Consider the following 17061-nt stretch of genomic DNA (forward strand, 5'->3'; position numbering starts at 1 on the left):
AAATATAACCATTCGTACGCTAACCGTTTCGGGTGAGCTCATGCTGATCACGTAATCAGTTGTTCGGAAAAACATCTCTTCCGACGTCATCAATCTCGACCGCGACAGCCCCCCATTCGATGCGCTGCTTCATGCGCTTACATGAGGCTTAGACGCGACAATGGACCCATGGTCTCCCAGCAACTACAGCGCCGGGCTTCCATCAAACAGTTATCGCAGGCACTTTGCTCATCTGCGCCTCCATCTGTGAACTGCCAGGTAGCGCCTGCGACTTACATCCACCATCATGCCTCCCGGATCTGGACAAAAGGGCACAGGCAAGAAGAACTCGGCCGCTATGCAGAAAGCAAGCCGGAATTCGACGCCGGTGCCGGCCCCGGCATCTGCGCTCCCACCGCAGGAGTTTTACGATCCCGACTACCTCAATACTAGAGTCATTTTGTTTTCGAATCTTGCCTTTGACAACCTGGTGGATCAGGGCGCCTCTAGCGCTGCCGTCCCCGACTCGCGGAGCATTGACGCCATGCTTGATAAGCTTAAGACGCTCATCAATATCATGGAGAAACGCTCCACGTTTTACGACCGCGGAATGAGATATCTGGCCGACGAACGGAAGAAGCGCCCCGAAGACATGCGTGTGGATGGAGGAGAACCGGAGACGAAAAAGTCCAAGCATAAGCGCAAGAAGGGCTCCGATAACCTTGCGCCGGGCGATGGTAGCCAAGGTATGTCCGAACCCATGCCACTTCATTATCGCATCTAATGAAGCTGGACCATTGAGTGTTGGGATCGTTGAGAAATCCTTTGCTAACCAGTCACAATAGAGCGATCCTCTCCGCTGAGGGATTCGAAACGGAAGCACGTGCGCGACAACGACGACGCCAGCTCATCGCTCTCACCTATCGCCGGCGGAGCGTCACCAAACGCCATGGAGACCGACGAGAAGCCTAAGAAGGAAGAAAACGAAGAGGAGGAAGAGAGCTCTGAAGACGAGGGCGCACCCCCTAGACGCGAGCTGCCCCAAGCACAAACATTTGGCGAAGATCCGTCCACCTTTCCGGACCCCACCATTTACGAAATTTTACCCACCTACGATGGCATGCCGGACGAAGAGAGAAAGAAGATTTACTCTGTTGCAGTGTATCCGAAGAGTGACCTGGCCGATATGATCGCCGGCGACCCTCCGGACAAGGACTTTAGCAATGCGAAACCGAGCAGTCAAATCAACTTTTCGACCTTTTCCACATACATTGATCCCTACTTTCGGCCATTCTCAGAAGAAGACTTGGCTTTTTTGCGAGAGCGCAGCGATCGTGTGACACCCTTTGTCATGCCTAAGCGCGGCAAGAGACATTATACTGAGATTTGGGCTGAAGAGGATGGTGCCATGTCAATTGACACACCCCAGCAGAGTCGCGACAAGTTGCCGCCAAACCAACCTCGTGGCAGCATCGATAATATGAATGATGGGGTAGCTGAGACGGATGCGCTATCTATCGGGCCCCTCGCCACAAGATTACTACAAGCACTGCGACCAGAGTCGCGAACACAGTCCTCCGATGACAAGCCAACAACGAACGGGGTTACAAATGGCGACATCAGCATGAACGGAGATATAAACGGCGACGAGCCGAATGGCGTCGACGACAAATCAAGCCCAGTGCCGCCTGCTACCTTTATGGTGGAGTCATCAACGGAGTCATGGAAGAAGGCAACACATCCCAAGCTTGAGTATGCCCAGGTTGAGGAGCGGCTTAAACAAGAGCTTCGGCATATTGGGTTTCTTCCACAGGATGGCATTGAAAGCGAATATGATGGCCATTTTGACGACGAGGTCGCGGGCAGACTGCGGCTGCTGCAAGCCAGACTGAAAGAGCAAATGCTCGTCAACGGCGCGCGCAAGGCACGGCTGATGGACTTGGTGCGCGAGCGCATGGCCCACCAAGAATACCAGACCATTCTCGAAGATCTCGACTCGCAAGTCAACGCCGCCTATCTGAAGCGCACGCGGACAATGGGCAAGAGCAAGAAGTCCAAGCGTCCCGGAGGTGCAGGCGGAGGCAGCCACTTTGTCGGAGCGGCGGCGGGCATGGCGCGGCCGGGAATAGGCGACCTGACCAAGACGCTGATGGAGCGGCGACGGAGGTGGATCGACACGATTGGATCCGTCTTTGACGATGAGAATCTGAACAAAGTCCCCCGAGCTGAAGATCCGGATAGCTCTATTTTCAAGCCGGACGAGATGGCGGAGTTGATAAAGAAGGAGAAGGACCAGTGGGATGATGAGATTGAAGAGGAATAAACCAAATTGATCTTAGGTGATGGTGTTTCTGGTGTTTGGCAGGTCATTTTGGAAGACTTGAATGTTGTTTTGAAAGGTGGGCTGGCGTTTGGTCATGAATCGGCTTGTTCTGTATTATGAAGCGCCTTATAAGATATATATCCATACGATTGTTTTGTTTAAAGCAGCAAATACACATGTAAGATGATGAGATTGTCAAGATGAATGTTCATTTTAGGCTCAGGTGATGATGGTAGATGTATTCCAGGGTTCAGGGTCCAAATGCCCTTCAGCGCATGCAGCGGGACAAGCGCGCTGAGCCACAGCGGCTAAAGCTTGACCCTGGACGCTCCATATCACTGGCGGCAATCTAGGTCGATAGATAAAGGTGATGAGGTAACATCTACAGGCCACCTCCCCGTATCAGCGATCCTTATCTCTGGACGAAGAATGGTCAAGAACACGCATCCAATGGTTTACCTGCGGGGAAAGGCTGCACGATGATTACCTTTGTTCTGCTACGACTCTGATCTTTTTTGGCTTCATTCTCCCTTACAGCTAAACCTGGCTGCACGATTGAGGTTCTCTGTGTTTGAGTGAGACACAATGCACTTGGTACCGAAAGAGGTGCGTCTGACGCTATCCCAGCCAAGCACTTGGCTGCCTTAGTACATGTAGCTCTGGTGGATCGATCTGTCTGTGGCTAACCACCAGCATTGAACTTGTCGCAGCTCGACAAGCTCGTCATCTCACAGGTGGGCTTGCTGGCGCAGAGGCGCCTTGCCAGGGGTGTTAAGCTGAACCACAGCGAAGCAACGGTACGGACTTGATTGATTTCACTGATTTCACTGATGTGGTGTTATCATCCAGCCTCATCCATCACAAGCCACGAGTCACACCAACTAACTACTATACCTCAAACTGCAACAGGCTCTCATCGCAAACAACCTGCAAGAACTCATCCGCGATGGCAACCACAGCGTCGCCGATCTCATGGACCTCGGGTCTACCATGCTTGGCCGCCGTCATGTCCAGCCCTCCGTCTGCGCCACCTTGACCGAAATCCAGGTTGAGGGCACATTCCCCATGGGCACGTATCTGGTCACTGTGCACAACCCCATCCGTACAGACGACGGCGACCTGGAGCGCGCCCTGTACGGCAGCTTTCTGCCCATCCCGGATAATAACCAGTTTTTCCCTCTCGCCGCTCCTGAGGAGTATGAAGCCACCGCACAGCCTGGCGTTGTCGTGGCCGTCAAAGGCAAGGTGTCGTTGAACCAGGACCGCAAGAGAATCAGGCTCAGGGTGACGAGCAAGGGAGACCGGCCCATTCAAGTCGGCTCACATTACCACTTTATCGAGACAAACCCGCAGCTGGATTTTGATCGCGAAAGGGCATATGGTTACCGGCTTGACATTCCGGCAGGCACCTCAGTTCGCTTCGAGCCCGGGGACACCAAGACGGTGACCCTTGTGGAAATTGGGGGGAACAAGGTCATTCGTGGTGGCAACCACATGGCAACCGGAGGCCTGGAGCTCTGGAGAATCAACGACATCGTTGCCAAGTTACAGCAGGCTGGCTTCGCACACACGCCAGAACCCCTCACTGACGCTGTTCACATTGATGCGTTCCAAATGGATCGGGCCGCGTACGCTACAATGTTTGGTCCAACAACAGGCGACGTGGTCCGCCTAGGAAATACCAGCCTATGGGTCAAGGTCGAGAAGGACTTCACTGTCTACGGGGACGAGTGCAAGTTTGGTGGTGGCAAGACGCTGCGCGAAGGAATGGGTCAAGCAACCGGGCGACTTGATGCCGATTCTCTAGACATGGTGGTGACTAATGCTCTCGTGGTTGACTCGACGGGCATTTACAAAGCCGACATTGGTGTCAAGAACGGATACATTGTAGGAATCGGCAAGGCAGGCAACCCCGATGTCATGGACGGCGTATCGCCGGGGATGGTCGTTGGCAGCTGTACCGACGTCATCGCTGGTGAGGGAAAGATTATCACGGCTGGTGGCCTCGACTCTCACATTCACTTCATATGCCCACAGCAGGCGGACGAATCTCTTGCATCTGGAATCACCACATTGCTAGGAGGAGGCGTGGGACCTAGGTAAGTGTCAATGACTTTTTCTTCTTCGCTCCGACAGTTGCTCTTATTCGTACATGCGATCGGATTTCCCCTATTCGATATATGGTCTGGATCCTGGCTGATATAAGTCATGCAGTGCTGGCACCAACGCAACAACTTGCACCCCGGGAAAGAACTATATGCGCCAAATGCTCCAAGCTTGCGACAATCTACCTGTTAATGTCGGCATCACCGGCAAAGGTAATGATAGCTCTCCCGTCGCCCTACGTGAGCAAGTCGCTGCCGGAGCTTGTGGCCTCAAATTGCATGAAGATTGGGGCAGCACTCCAGCTGCAATTGACTCATGTCTGACCGTTTGTGATGAACTCGATGTTCAATGTCTCATTCACACCGACACACTCAACGAGTCTGGTTTCGTCGAGTCCACTATCGACGCCATCAAGGGCCGCACCATTCACACATATCACACCGAAGGTGCAGGCGGTGGCCATGCCCCAGATATCATCTCCGTGGTTGAGCACCCCTATGTCCTCCCCTCGTCAACCAACCCTACTCGACCATACACCATGAACACCCTCGACGAGCACTTGGACATGCTCATGGTCTGTCACCACCTGTCTAGAGACATCCCCGAAGATGTTGCCTTCGCCGAGAGCCGGATTCGCGACAAGACCATTGCCGCCGAGGACGTGCTTCACGACCTCGGCGCCATCAGCATGATGAGCTCCGACTCGCAGGCCATGGGGAGATGCGGCGAGGTCATTCTCCGGACTTGGAACACGGCCGACAAGAACAAGTCGCAAAGGGGGCCTCTGGAGGAAGATGCTGGGACAGGCGCAGATAACTTTAGGGTGAAACGCTACGTGAGCAAGTACACCATCAACCCTGCCTTGGCCCAGGGCTTCAGCCATGTCATTGGTAGTATCGAGGTGGGCAAGCTGGCGGACCTGGTGGTCTGGGATCCAGCCTGGTTTGGAACCAAGCCGTCGCTCGTCATCAAGAGCGGCCTCATTGCTTTGGCTCAAATGGTCAGTCTACACACATACATCTCCCCTCATTCCCCTTTTAACACACTCTGTCTTGGATCAACAACTAACTATCCAAATCTTTGCAGGGCGATCCCAACGCCTCCATCCCAACCGTCCAGCCCATCATCGCCCGCCCCATGTTCGCCCCTCTCGTCCCCCAAACCAGCATCCTCTTCGTCTCCAACGAGTCCATCGTCTCCGGCGCCATTGCGTCGTACGGCCTGCGCAAGCGCGTCGAGGCCGTCAAGGGATGCCGCACCGTATCCAAGAAGGACATGCGCTTCAACGACACCATGCCCAAGATGAAGGTCGATCCGGAGAGTTACATTGTCGAGGCGGATGGGCAAGTGTGCAGCGCCGAGCCGGCGACGAAGCTCCCTCTCACACAGGCTTATTACGTGTATTGATTGATGTAAATAGAATGACCGCAACATCTGTAGCACCAAGTTTTTCAAGCAAATACCATTTCATCAAAATCACAAGTTCATCGTAAAGTAGGGAGGACACAAGATATGAAGTGTCATTTTGCTTAATCATTGCTTTCATTATCGCATACAAAGTTCGGCCGTTCAAACAACGAACTTTAGAGACTTAAATACACGACGTAACAAGTTCCGCCCTTCCCTCCGTTTGGTCCCAGAGAACTACCTAGCGAGAAAAAAAAAACCAAATCCGGATGCCCTTTGTGTCCCTTAAGAAAAAACCAAAAGGGCCATACATAAAACGAGGAAAAAGTAGAAACTATGCGCCCTAAAAAACCCTGATTTTATACGAACCGCCATATGCCGGGCGATGGAAACAAAGTCGGAATGAAGCGAGAGATATAAGAGGGAAAATCTTTCCCTGGTTCATGCTCAAAAAAACACGCAAGACGGACTGTATCAACAAAGCCCAGCAAAGAGGAAAAGGGGGAGAACTGAAGTCGCGCCCTCATCTCCGCCGCCGTGCTCGTCTGAGGTATCATGATTCCTTTCTCAACCAAAAAAGTGAAAACCAAGAGCCAACTTCGAAAGAGAAGACAAGAACAACCCCTTCTGCTAGTTTTTGCGGTCCGCAGCTAGTATGGCACGTTGGTGAGTCGTGGGAAGAAGCTTTTGCTCATCCAGGACGCCCCCTGTTGCCAAATGGACCTGGGACAAGCATGCGGGAAGGGCAGCTTGGATTGCTGCGAGTTGCCAAGGTTGCATTACTCAAGAGCTCTTAGCCTTCTTGCGTCCTGACTTCTTGGGCTCCTCCTTCTCGGGCTCAGCGGCCTTGGTCGACGTCCTTCTCCGCTTCTTATCCGGGCTGGCAGGCGGGGCGACCTTTGGTGTCTCAACCTCAGCAGCAGGAGTGGCAGTCTTGCGCTTGCGGCTGGCGGCGGGCTTCTTGGGGGTCTTAGCAGGAGCCTCCTCCTCCTCGCCATCTTCGGCGGCGGCAGCAACCTGCTGCAGCTGCTCGGCAATGGCCTCTTGGTCGTTGACGGGCTCAGCCTGGGCGGTGGCCTCCTTGAGCTCTGGCATGGGGATGTGGAAGTCCTCGGCGTACTTAAGCGCCTCCTCATCGGTCATGTTCTTGGCAATTGGGTTTCCGTTCTTGTAAGAGTGAACGCGAGCGTTGTACAGACGCAGGTTATACTGGTAGGCATTGTTCCAGCCCTGCTTCTCCTGGGGAGTCATGTGTGCCCACCGTCGCTGGCCCTCTTCCTGAACGGCTCCCTTGGGGGCATCGGCTCCCAGGTCGTTGGCAATGATGGAACGGGCATGCTGCATGTAGAGGAAGTAGGGGGTGAGGGGGCGCTTGGGGGCGTTGGGGTCGTGAGTGCGCTTCTTGCGCTCCTTCTTCTCTTCAACGAGAGGAGTCATGTCTGGGATGGGCATGATGAGCTGGGCAGCAGCATCAAAGGTGTTGAGCAGGTCGCCCTGGGGACCCTCTGCAGTGCCCTCGCCAAGGAGCAGGTTGGTCTGGCGAATGTAGTCATTGGTGAATGACCTCAGAAGCTCCAGAATAGTGGTGAGTCTGCCAACGGCCTAATTGAGTTGGTTAGCAAATTGTTCAAAAGCTGATGTTGTTGTTCTGAGGAAATTTGGGATAATGAAGATGAAGCAAAATGATTCGAAGTGAGGCAAAGTTGCTATAGCATTGCCGCCACTCGACAGCTTCAAGCAGCATCTCAGTGAGACGCGGGGCTCAGCCAGCCTCAAATGTAAACAATGAGGGGTTTGCAATGAGTGCTGGTCGCGTGGAGCTAGAAGCAATGGGCAAATGTGATGGGGAATGAAATCAAATGAAAATATGAGATGCGCGAAGTGAAACCGGACGTGTGTGCCTGTGTTTTGACTCTTGCTGCCCGGTTTCATAACAGCTGAAGCGAAACCTTTGCCACACAAGAAGCCCAGCCAACTAACTGCCGGCTCACTCGACGTCACTCGAGCAAAACAAAAAGCAACAGAAGCTGAGGAGATGCAGTCTCAACGCTAGCGCGTGTCTCTGTCTCTGGCCGCATCGCCCGGGGCAAATCATTGACGGGGGATTTGAGAGTTGAAATGAGGGTTGAAGCACAGGCTCTGGAGCGATCAACTTACCGAATCACGCACGCGCAAGAAGCTATCGTTGTCGACAACGCGCTGAGGCACGCCGGGAACAGGCCCGGGAACAGCTGCTGGGTGTAGGCCAGCGACGACGGGCGCGGGCACCATGGTGGGAGGAGGCACAACGGCCACAGGCAGGGCCTTAGCCTTTTCCTCAACTGACTTCTTGGGCGGGCGAGGCATTGCGGGAGATGATGGTAGCTGTTAATCTAGCGGCAAAAAGTGGCTGCTGGCGAGTTCTGAAAAGCCGGCGCGTTGCTGAGCGGGCACTGGCTGGTGTGTGGTTTTTTTTTTTCCTAGCTGTAGCTGGAAGATGCGCTGCTGCTGCGATGGTTCTGAGAAGCCCGCTGAGAGCGATCTAATGAATAGCGGGATGAAGGTTGAGGTGGTGGATCAGGGACGGGTTTGGGTTTTTTGGGGGATGGATGAGTGCTGAAGAACGGGGGGAAAACAAAATTTCGGGGGTTGGGGCTTGTGGTGGGCGGTGCGCGCAATAAGTACCTGCGCCGGGGCTTTGGGGGGAGCGCGCAATCAGCGCAAAAGCGGCAGCAGTGGTCGACTTTTTTTTTTTTTTCTGCTGTCCCGGGCTGGACTGGCGCCCCTCCTCTCTCCCCTCCCAGGGCGTGGTGCTCCGTCACTTGGTCCGCTGATTGATCGTGCTAAGAGGCACCCACAGCATTTCTGGCGCGTAAATCCAGCGGCTGGTCTGGTCTCATTGATCCATTGCACACATGCAACGCACCAGACAGAAAAATTTGCGTGCATCCATAGGCGCCTGGCCAAGCCCAACCAGTTGAGCCAGTGATGTCTCGCGCGCCCGCTGGGAAATACCACATCACGCTACGAAATCCATCCCAGGCCGTGCTCAACTCTGCTCTGCTCAGCCCAGCTCGCTCAGCTCAGCTCGAGTTGATTCCGGAAGCACGGCCATGCCCTGGGCCCTTCTAAGAGACCCCGCACTGCGCTCGCCAGCTGGGCCGCTGGACTCTTCTTCCATGGACTCTGGGCTGGGCTCAGGACTGCTGGACTCCAGCAGTATGTAGAGCTCAGCCCGACCTCGGTGTTTCCCCCAGGGCCCTGGTGCTCGATTTCTTGTCGCCGGCCGCGATCCGGCAATTCGTCGCACTCTGGTGCTACTGCACAGCGCTTGCAGCGGCCCCCGAGGCCTCTCGTCAGCGCGCGCTGGGCTTCACTGCGCTCGCTGAGGTGCCCATGGTTAGCTGACGGGCTCAGAACCTGACACAATGATGATTGTCGCCTCCGTAACGTGTAAACCTGTCAACCGTAGCTGTCAGTCCGTAGCTCTGTTTTCCCGCGACAACGTCCACCTACCGTACTTTACAGCACAAATCCATCCTCTCAACGGCCATCCATGGATTCTTCCATGCAACTACTACTGCCAGTCTCCAGCATAGCCACTACATGATGCAGCTCAGTTTGGGCGGTCAGTCCCTCGCTCCACATGCACCTACGCTCTTTCCCTCAGAGCTGGATTCCCGCCTGCGCAGGGCATTTTCGATTCATGTCGGGTCATTTTTTACAAGTACCGAGCATGTACTTTGTGCGTGCTCGCTTACTCTTTTTGGTGTAATGGCATTTCGTCTTTCTCTCATCTTCGGTGATGCTGTTGTCGTTGTTGCTCTTCAACTATGCCATGCTGTCTAGCTGAGCCCGGCGCGTGTCCTGTGCTGGTTCTGCGCTGCCAACAGCGCCGTTACTGACCTTCTGGAAAAGCCGCTTCACCAGCTCGGTGGTTCAGCAATACCTGCTGGCTACCTTCTGAAGCACCTAGATGGCGTCCCTAAAACGACACAGCGACGTCCGATCACTTCTGGGATCCGACGAGCCAGCCGCTGGTTACACTGGGACAGCAGCCAATTGAAGCCCAAGACGGAATGCTAGCGGTCTCTCGGCGACTGCTGGCGCCGCGGCGTACGTGGCGTACATTTCAGCACGATGATGAATGCCCCTCACCACTGGAGTTTCAGCGCACGCCTAAAAGCGGCAAGTGATCAATGGGAGCCTTGGAAGCAATTCTTGTTGACGTGTCTGGTCTGTAGCGTCCTGGCCGATGGCCGCTGCTGCTGCTCCTCGCTGATCTGGCCCCCAGTGGACGAACAGACAGCTCGCCTTGGGCCTTTGTTGGGCGCCTTTGGGTCGAACGACTTACCCCGCCTCTGCCGCGCACCACCTCATCGTTCGACGCTGTTCCCTCGCTCCTCTGCATCCCAAGTCCAGCTGAGCGGTATTTTGCGCTGGAAAAAGATGGATTATAGTTGAAGCTGGTTAGCGACGAGACACTCGTGGGAGCTGTGGAAGGATGGAGCACGCGCTGGAGCGTGAGTGAAACATGCAGATGATCGCTGTATTTGGGCGTAGGCTGGGCTGTGTGTAATTCAGAACATTGCCCAGGGCCACGCTGCTGGGGAGTCTGTAGCACGGCACCGTTGAAATCGAATCTTCTCTGCATGGAACTGCCCCGAGAAGCAAGGTGTCGTACAATGAGCGCTAGATAAACCGGAAACTGGACTCAGTGTCTTGTTCAAGTTACACGTGCTCATGAAGATTGGCCGTTTCTGGTAGATAAACAAGGACGACAGAGCATAGAGAATGGCTGGAAATGCCTTTCAAGCATCCAACTTTCAAACAATTCGGGCATCCATATGCACGGAGCTTATGTTGATACTGCTGCCATTTGTCGAGCTTGACTTGACGGTTTGCTGCAGGTTGAAATCCATCACACTCTGTGCACCATAGCAATGATACCGCTGCTTCTGTGTGGCACATAGAGACCTCAGCACTTTTGGGTATTAACTTGCCATTAGCTGGACACAGATGCCCATACCATGCTAGATGGTCGACAAAATACTGTATATAGGTGTGAAATGGTCAGGTAGGCACCAATCACTGTATTGAACTCTTACGTGGTACTGGAGCAATCTCCCTACCTACAGCGATGGCATGTGTCAGATGCTGTCAGCTCTACTTACCGGCAGCATGGCTCTGTGCCAGCAGATATGCGCCCGTTCTACTCATCCTAGCGAATCCATTGATGCAGGTAAAGCAGCGACAGCTGTGTCTCTGATCAGAACCTACTATGACGTCGATACATCTAGTCGGCATCTAGCTTCATTATCTCTTACTCAACTCGATATATCGAGATGGCTACGGCTATGACAATACCACTATTGTCGCCCCCACCTAGCCTCCTAGGAGGGATCGAACATTGGGATGAAAGGTGTGCCGTGCTATATTGATATGCAGGTATTTCGGCAGTCATCACGTCTAACAAGTACCGACCTCGCAGTACGACAGACACTACCACGGAGCACATGTATGAAGAAACAAGCTACAAGGTCTTAGAATCAAATGCTACAGCTGATAGAGGTACACGAATACGGCCATACAACAGCGTACCGTCTTTTTACCCAGTTCTATACACAGAAGTGAATATGTATTGATATCAGAGAACCAGCACAGCTCTCATCAATCTTTTGACGGGTGCATGAAGCTGCGCAGTGGCATCACGCGGTAATCGGGGTCAGCCTTACTACATGTACCAAGTACCTTTTATCACTCTTACATTGGGCACAGAAATAGGTTGCTGTACATACATGGCCATACAAAGTGATTCACGTCATTTCGCCTGTGCAGATCTGCTCTGCCTGGCTAATCATGACATATACTCCTCCAAACCACTTGCAACATGTGCGACGCGTTGTCGTATTAAAAACAAAGTATCGAGTAACCTTACCGACCCTGGCCGAAATAGCGTCTGCCACAAGCGTCGCCCGTATACCCGCCATCTGCGTGCGGACGCCACCAAGCCCGAGGTATCTTGATCCCCCCCACCAAGGCGTTCAAGCCCGCCGGCATTGTTATGCCTTGTGCCCCTCGCGGCATGAAACGGCGCCGGCATGGCCATCCCAGAGCTAAACTTGAAGAGTTGATGCTGTTTGGTTGGACCTCTGGACCCTGTCGGAGCAGAATGCCAAGACTCCTGACGACAGCTGATGCGGCTGCCGATTGGTGTGAGATGAGGCCGATTACTTGATGCTAGCATGACCTTGTGCTCCGTTCCAAATGCCCCTCCTATGCTCCGTACGCCCCTCTCCTCTCTCCATTTTCTCCTGTGCCATCTCTTGAGCAATCTTGTCTACGCTTCCTCTTCTTCCTTTTCTCTTCCTTTTCTACCTTCGTTGCCAAGAGCACTTGACTTGGGTGTTCGCCAAGTCCCACGATCTAGATCTATCCTATCCTGATAGCGACGGGCTCGCTGCAAAACATCACACAAATATTGACGATCCAAGCTATCGCTAGCAAAGTGTGCCACCATGATCGACTTTAGAGCGCCTGGCTTCCTTTTGGGGCTGGTGCTCCTTGTTTGCTTGGTCCAGCCAGCAGCTGCTTTCGGAGCAGGAAACATTGCGTCTGTTTCCAAGGTTGAGGGCCAAAACTGTACTTCAGCTCTACCCCGACCTCTCCTGTGTTTCTCCATATCGCTAACTCGTTAATTCCACAGGGCGACACGGTGACATCGAAGATGCGTTATTAACCCTGGCCATGGCCCATGCCATCAAGGGCGGCAAGAAGTTCAACAAGCGGACCGTTTCACGAGTTTACTTTGGCAACTGGCTGCGCGACTACTCCCAGGCCATCGACGTGGGCACCGTCAAGATGGTCTCTGCTGAAGCTATTCGACTTCTCCTCTGCGTTCTTGGCTTCATGTCCTTCGGTTATGGTTCTGGCGAGTTTGAGGTTACGGCCGAGCGTCTCGGATGCTACCGCCCCGAAGATCACATTGACAACCCCAAGGGCTATGGAGAAGGCGTCGACGCCCGAGACTATGACCCCCGTCTGAGAGGTCCCATCGATGAGGAAGTCGAGCTTGCCGTCGATCCGGAGACTGGAATGAAGAACTACATTGCCAACGAGCGAGTTGGTATCATGACATCCGCTAAGCATGTGCGCAATCTCTTCGGTCGATGCATCGAGCTGGGTCGCCAGTACAAGCGCTCGGGAAACAAGCCAGAGCTCTACGAAGCTCTCCGATTGATGGGAACTGGTCTGCACTGTTTGGAAGGTAAATTATAGATCCCCTTGCAGAGTATCTACTTTGCTTTAGTAGACCAAGGCACCATGATTGTTTATGGCAGCTCCCTTTAGCTTGCTTGAGAACCAGCTTCTAACCTCAACCTGTTGAATAGACTTCTTCGCCCACAGCAACTACATCGAACTTGCACTCATCGAAATGGGAGAGCGTGGAATCTTCCCCCACGTTGGCCGCAATACTCAGATTGAGCTGCAAGGTGCTCGTGGCGGCGTCTATCCTATTGTGACGGGCACATTTGGAGGCGTCGACTTCCTCCACTCCGTCACCGGAGAAGGTATGTGCAGGTCAAATCTTGCATCTTGCAGTACCCTCTAACTAACACTTGCGTAGTGTCGGATAAGCTGACTCAAAATGAAATTGACGAACTCGAGGGAGCACTCAACGAAGGCAAGACTGGCGACACAAGCTTGCTCCAGTCCCTTCTCAGCAACCTTCCCCCTGGAATCATTGGAGGCAACCAAGGAGACAAGATTAACGAGCTTCAGTCCAACGCGTCTACCGCCCAGGAGGAAACCGTCCCAGTCTCTCCCAAGGATCCCGAAGAATTCACCGTCTACATCAAGAATATCTATCGACAGATTATGCCCGTCATTGAGTTTCACGATAGCATTATGAAGAGCATCAGCGGTGCGATTGAGAACATTCCTATCCTTCCCAAGATTATTGAACAGCTAGAGGAGCAGCTTTCCATTTTTGTCTTTTCCATCATGGCACCTTTCATTGTTCCCTTGATCCATCAAATCAAGAACGAACTTCAAACCGGATCCTCAGAAATCATCGAGAGCAGCAAGAAGGAGCAGCACATCGTTTTTGACGACGACTACTCTTCTGATCCTACCCATTCAATGCTTTCCAAGGACCATTTCTCCAACGTAAGTGTAGCATCAAGATACTAAAAAACTGGCTTCCCAAGCTAAACGATGGTGTAGATTCTCAACGAGATTGCCGGTCGAACTGCCGCCAGGATGCTCCACTGGGTTGTGCCACAACTCATGGAAGCCATTGATGACGATTCAGTTGACATCGACCGCTTGCTGGAGCGAATTGTAAACGGTGTCATGCACCACCCCGCCCAGCGTGATATGGGCTATGATGGTGTTGCCGAGGCTCGACAGCTCATCTTTAACTCTGTCCAAGAATGGTGGCGTGACATGGGTGAGGACCAACAGGAGGACTATCGTCGCAAGCTCTCTCCCCAGGGAGTTCTCAACGGCGAAAACCACAAGGAGGGTGTCCACGATACCGGCCACGGCTGCTCGGGTAAGTTGAAGATGCGCAAGGAATTCGGCGAGCCTCAGGGCGTCGAGGACCAAATTGCTGGCGCGGCCGCAACCGCCATCTTCTCCGGCGCTACCGGTGCCCTATCTGGGTTTGTTTCCCAGAATACCGGCGTCGATATTCCTTTCACCCAGCACCAGGAGTCAGGCGGAGACGATGGCGGCATCGGTGGCCTCATCAGTGGCATGGCTGGTAGCCTCCTGGGAGGCGCCTTTGAACAAGGCTCGACGAAGAGAGAAACTAGCTGCGAGACTGGAGAAGACGGCTCCTACACGCAACACCAACGGGAGTATGGCCAAGAGGGAAATCGGTATGGCGAAGCCGAATACAGCCAAACTTATCACCCCGACGGTGGACGTGAAACCTCATATCAACGCTCCGAGCAGCAATCATACGGAAGCGGAGGCTATGGGGGCTCTAGCTATGAGGAGAGGCGAGAGACTCACGAGAGCTCCTATCAATCTTATGAACAGCGCACCGAGCGACATGAATACCGTTCGACCGAGGACAGCTATGGAGGTGGCTACGAGCAGCGAAGAAGTGACAGCCGGGGGTCTGATGATAACCGTAAGAAGCACAGCCACGAGCATGAGCACCATCACCATCACCATCATCACCATCATCATAGTCATAGTCGTGGGTCTGACGATGAATCAGGGAGAGGACACAGCCGCCGAGACGATGACGACGATAACAGTTATGAGCGCCGTGAAACAAGCAACTACGAATCTAGCTACGAACGCCGTGAAGAGGACAGCTACGGCAACAGTGGTTATGGGCGCCGCGAAGAGGATAACTATGGCAGCAGCGGTTATGGACGCCGGGACGAAGATAGCTATGGCGGCAACAACTACGGCCGGCAAGACGAAAGCTACGGCGGCGAATATGGATCTCGTGAGGAGGGCGGCCATGGCAGGCGACACCACCACCGTGATGATGATGACGAGGCCGACGATTCTGAGTACAGATCCCGCGACCACGGCGGCAACAGCGGCGGCTACAGGTTTTAGAAAAGGTTCACTAAGTCAATGTGAGGTTATTGAAACCTTTGTGGGAGAGAAAAGTGACTTGTTGATGTGTTAGTAGACAAAAGTACATTGTCCTAGTAGGGGACCTAGATAGTGATATATATACCCATTCCTTGAAAGTTGAAAGGAACGACACACTGAACGATTCAGCATGACTGATGAAATGCCTGTAAATCAAGATCAGCATTCTTGAAATAACGGGCTAGCTGCGGACGATAGGGCACATTGGAAGTCATAGCCCGAAGAAGGCCTCATTGTCTCATGAAGCAGAGTTTGTATACCAGGGTTGTTTTAGCGATTCACAACAGAAGGACAGAAACTACAGGTGCCAACTGGCAGTGGTTGTAATAGCAAAATCTGCTCTGTAGGACCACTTGGTTAACAAAGCAGGGGTCTTTTCTGAACATGATGATCTGACATCACTATCCACTTCATCGTGTCGGGAGGAGTCCGAACTCAACACCTGAAAGCCGATGTAACGCAAGGTACTCCGTCTCCCATACTAACAACCCAAGGTGCAAAAGGAGAGAGAAAAGAGTATTAAATGGGGGTCAATATCGAAATTGGAGTTATTACATAGTAGAATAGCAAAAGCAAGCATTCCAAACACCGCAAAAGAGGAATATTCTTTTGGCGAAGCTGTAGACTGTTGGTGTCTGGACAGTTGTGTGATTGCGAAGGATTGCATGTGCAGACGGTACATGCATGTGCTTGTACGGGTACCTGACGTGGGTTGGAAAAAACGATGGCCAAGAGCACGATAAAAACGTTTTGAAAGTGGACTGATTTTTTTAGAGAGCGTATGTAGCATGACGAAACACAACAACGCGTAAATGGAGATGCCCGTTGCTTGTACGATATTAATTGTGGTGGAGAGTCTGGCCGGCTATCGGGCGTGCTCATCACAAGCAAAAGGCGAAAGAGTTTCAGTTTGCAGGGATTAAGAAACGGACATTTCATCTCTTTTTTGTTGGCTCCACATGTCCCTTTGGAAGGCACGCGCGAATTTTCTAGCTGCTTCGCTTCTACGGGAGGATGGAGAGAGCTAGAGGTAGTCGAGATGGCATCAAATCTCTGAGAACGGAGCCCTACCCTGGTTCAACGGTATACTCGTACTTGGCGTCACCTTTGCGTCCCTCCCGTAATCATTCATGTTTAGGTGTGTCATTTGTCTGCCTCCCACCCTAGCTTGCATACATGCACTATGTCATTGTCTTCTTGGCTCGTAAGTTTACGGGCGGGTTAACCGACGGGAAATTGCGCAGCTATGAGAATGTTTGGTTTTGCTATCGTGATGTGTTTTTATTGTTGATCCTGGCTACATCCATGAATACTTTACCTCGCACATGGAAATGAATTATAGGCGCCTTCCAAGGAGGAGCCCGGCAGCGCATTGCCGGGTTGTGGAGGGGGCTAGCAGTAGTCGAATCAATAGTTGCGAGTTTGTAGGGGGATTGGGCAAGATGATGCGAGTTTCTGTAACTCTAAAGGAGGCGGCCTAAGAACTGAAGGATCAAGTACATATACTCGGTAGTAATAATTACGATATATTACTTGAGCAATATGCAGACAGTAATCAAAAGACGTCGAATCGAACAGCGTGAGTGAGCACTATATCAGGCCCCATCCGAGTCGTTGCATGCCGGCATACCCGTGCATACTGA

General features: G+C 52.9%; 6 protein-coding genes across 6 annotated transcripts; 5 read left to right on the forward strand and 1 right to left on the reverse strand.

Moving 5' to 3' along the window:
- Window positions 1-143: 143 nt before the first annotated feature.
- On the forward strand, window positions 144-2501 carry V8C40DRAFT_229931 (histone acetyltransferase NGG1). Its single transcript, XM_083212593.1, has 2 exons — window positions 144-725; window positions 825-2501. The coding sequence occupies exons 1-2, from the start codon at window positions 287-289 to the stop codon at window positions 2300-2302; spliced, it is 1917 nt and encodes a 638-aa protein (XP_083079109.1). The 5' UTR covers window positions 144-286; the 3' UTR covers window positions 2303-2501.
- Window positions 2502-2718: 217 nt separating this feature from the next.
- Window positions 2719-6012, forward strand: V8C40DRAFT_229933 (uncharacterized protein). The gene is made up of 5 exons (XM_083212594.1): window positions 2719-2908; window positions 3013-3099; window positions 3212-4401; window positions 4517-5408; window positions 5495-6012. The coding sequence occupies exons 1-5, from the start codon at window positions 2888-2890 to the stop codon at window positions 5813-5815; spliced, it is 2511 nt and encodes an 836-aa protein (XP_083079110.1). The 5' UTR covers window positions 2719-2887; the 3' UTR covers window positions 5816-6012.
- On the reverse strand, window positions 5928-8497 carry V8C40DRAFT_229937 (uncharacterized protein). The gene is made up of 2 exons (XM_083212595.1): window positions 7973-8497; window positions 5928-7417 (listed from the first exon to the last, which is right to left on the reverse strand). Exons 1-2 carry the CDS (start codon window positions 8159-8161, stop codon window positions 6599-6601), a joined length of 1008 nt encoding a protein of 335 aa, XP_083079111.1. The 5' UTR covers window positions 8162-8497; the 3' UTR covers window positions 5928-6598.
- A 2345-nt stretch (window positions 8498-10842) lies between these two features.
- Window positions 10843-11252, forward strand: V8C40DRAFT_9322 (uncharacterized protein). The gene has a single exon (XM_083223628.1). It carries the CDS (start codon window positions 10940-10942, stop codon window positions 11153-11155), a length of 216 nt encoding a protein of 71 aa, XP_083079112.1. The 5' UTR covers window positions 10843-10939; the 3' UTR covers window positions 11156-11252.
- A 712-nt stretch (window positions 11253-11964) lies between these two features.
- On the forward strand, window positions 11965-15517 carry V8C40DRAFT_229942 (heterokaryon incompatibility protein Het-C-domain-containing protein). Its single transcript, XM_083212596.1, has 6 exons — window positions 11965-12436; window positions 12501-13061; window positions 13186-13365; window positions 13422-13963; window positions 14021-14936; window positions 15027-15517. Exons 1-6 carry the CDS (start codon window positions 12313-12315, stop codon window positions 15377-15379), a joined length of 2676 nt encoding a protein of 891 aa, XP_083079113.1. The 5' UTR covers window positions 11965-12312; the 3' UTR covers window positions 15380-15517.
- A 1131-nt stretch (window positions 15518-16648) lies between these two features.
- On the forward strand, window positions 16649-16915 carry V8C40DRAFT_229946 (uncharacterized protein). The gene has a single exon (XM_083212597.1). The coding sequence runs from the start codon at window positions 16744-16746 to the stop codon at window positions 16897-16899; it is 156 nt and encodes a 51-aa protein (XP_083079114.1). The 5' UTR covers window positions 16649-16743; the 3' UTR covers window positions 16900-16915.
- The last annotated feature ends 146 nt before the right edge of the window (window positions 16916-17061 follow it).

This window comes from Trichoderma camerunense, assembly GCF_050948025.1.
Source record: "Trichoderma camerunense strain CBS 138272 chromosome Unknown V8C40scaffold_1, whole genome shotgun sequence".
Lineage (NCBI taxonomy): Eukaryota > Fungi > Ascomycota > Sordariomycetes > Hypocreales > Hypocreaceae > Trichoderma > Trichoderma camerunense.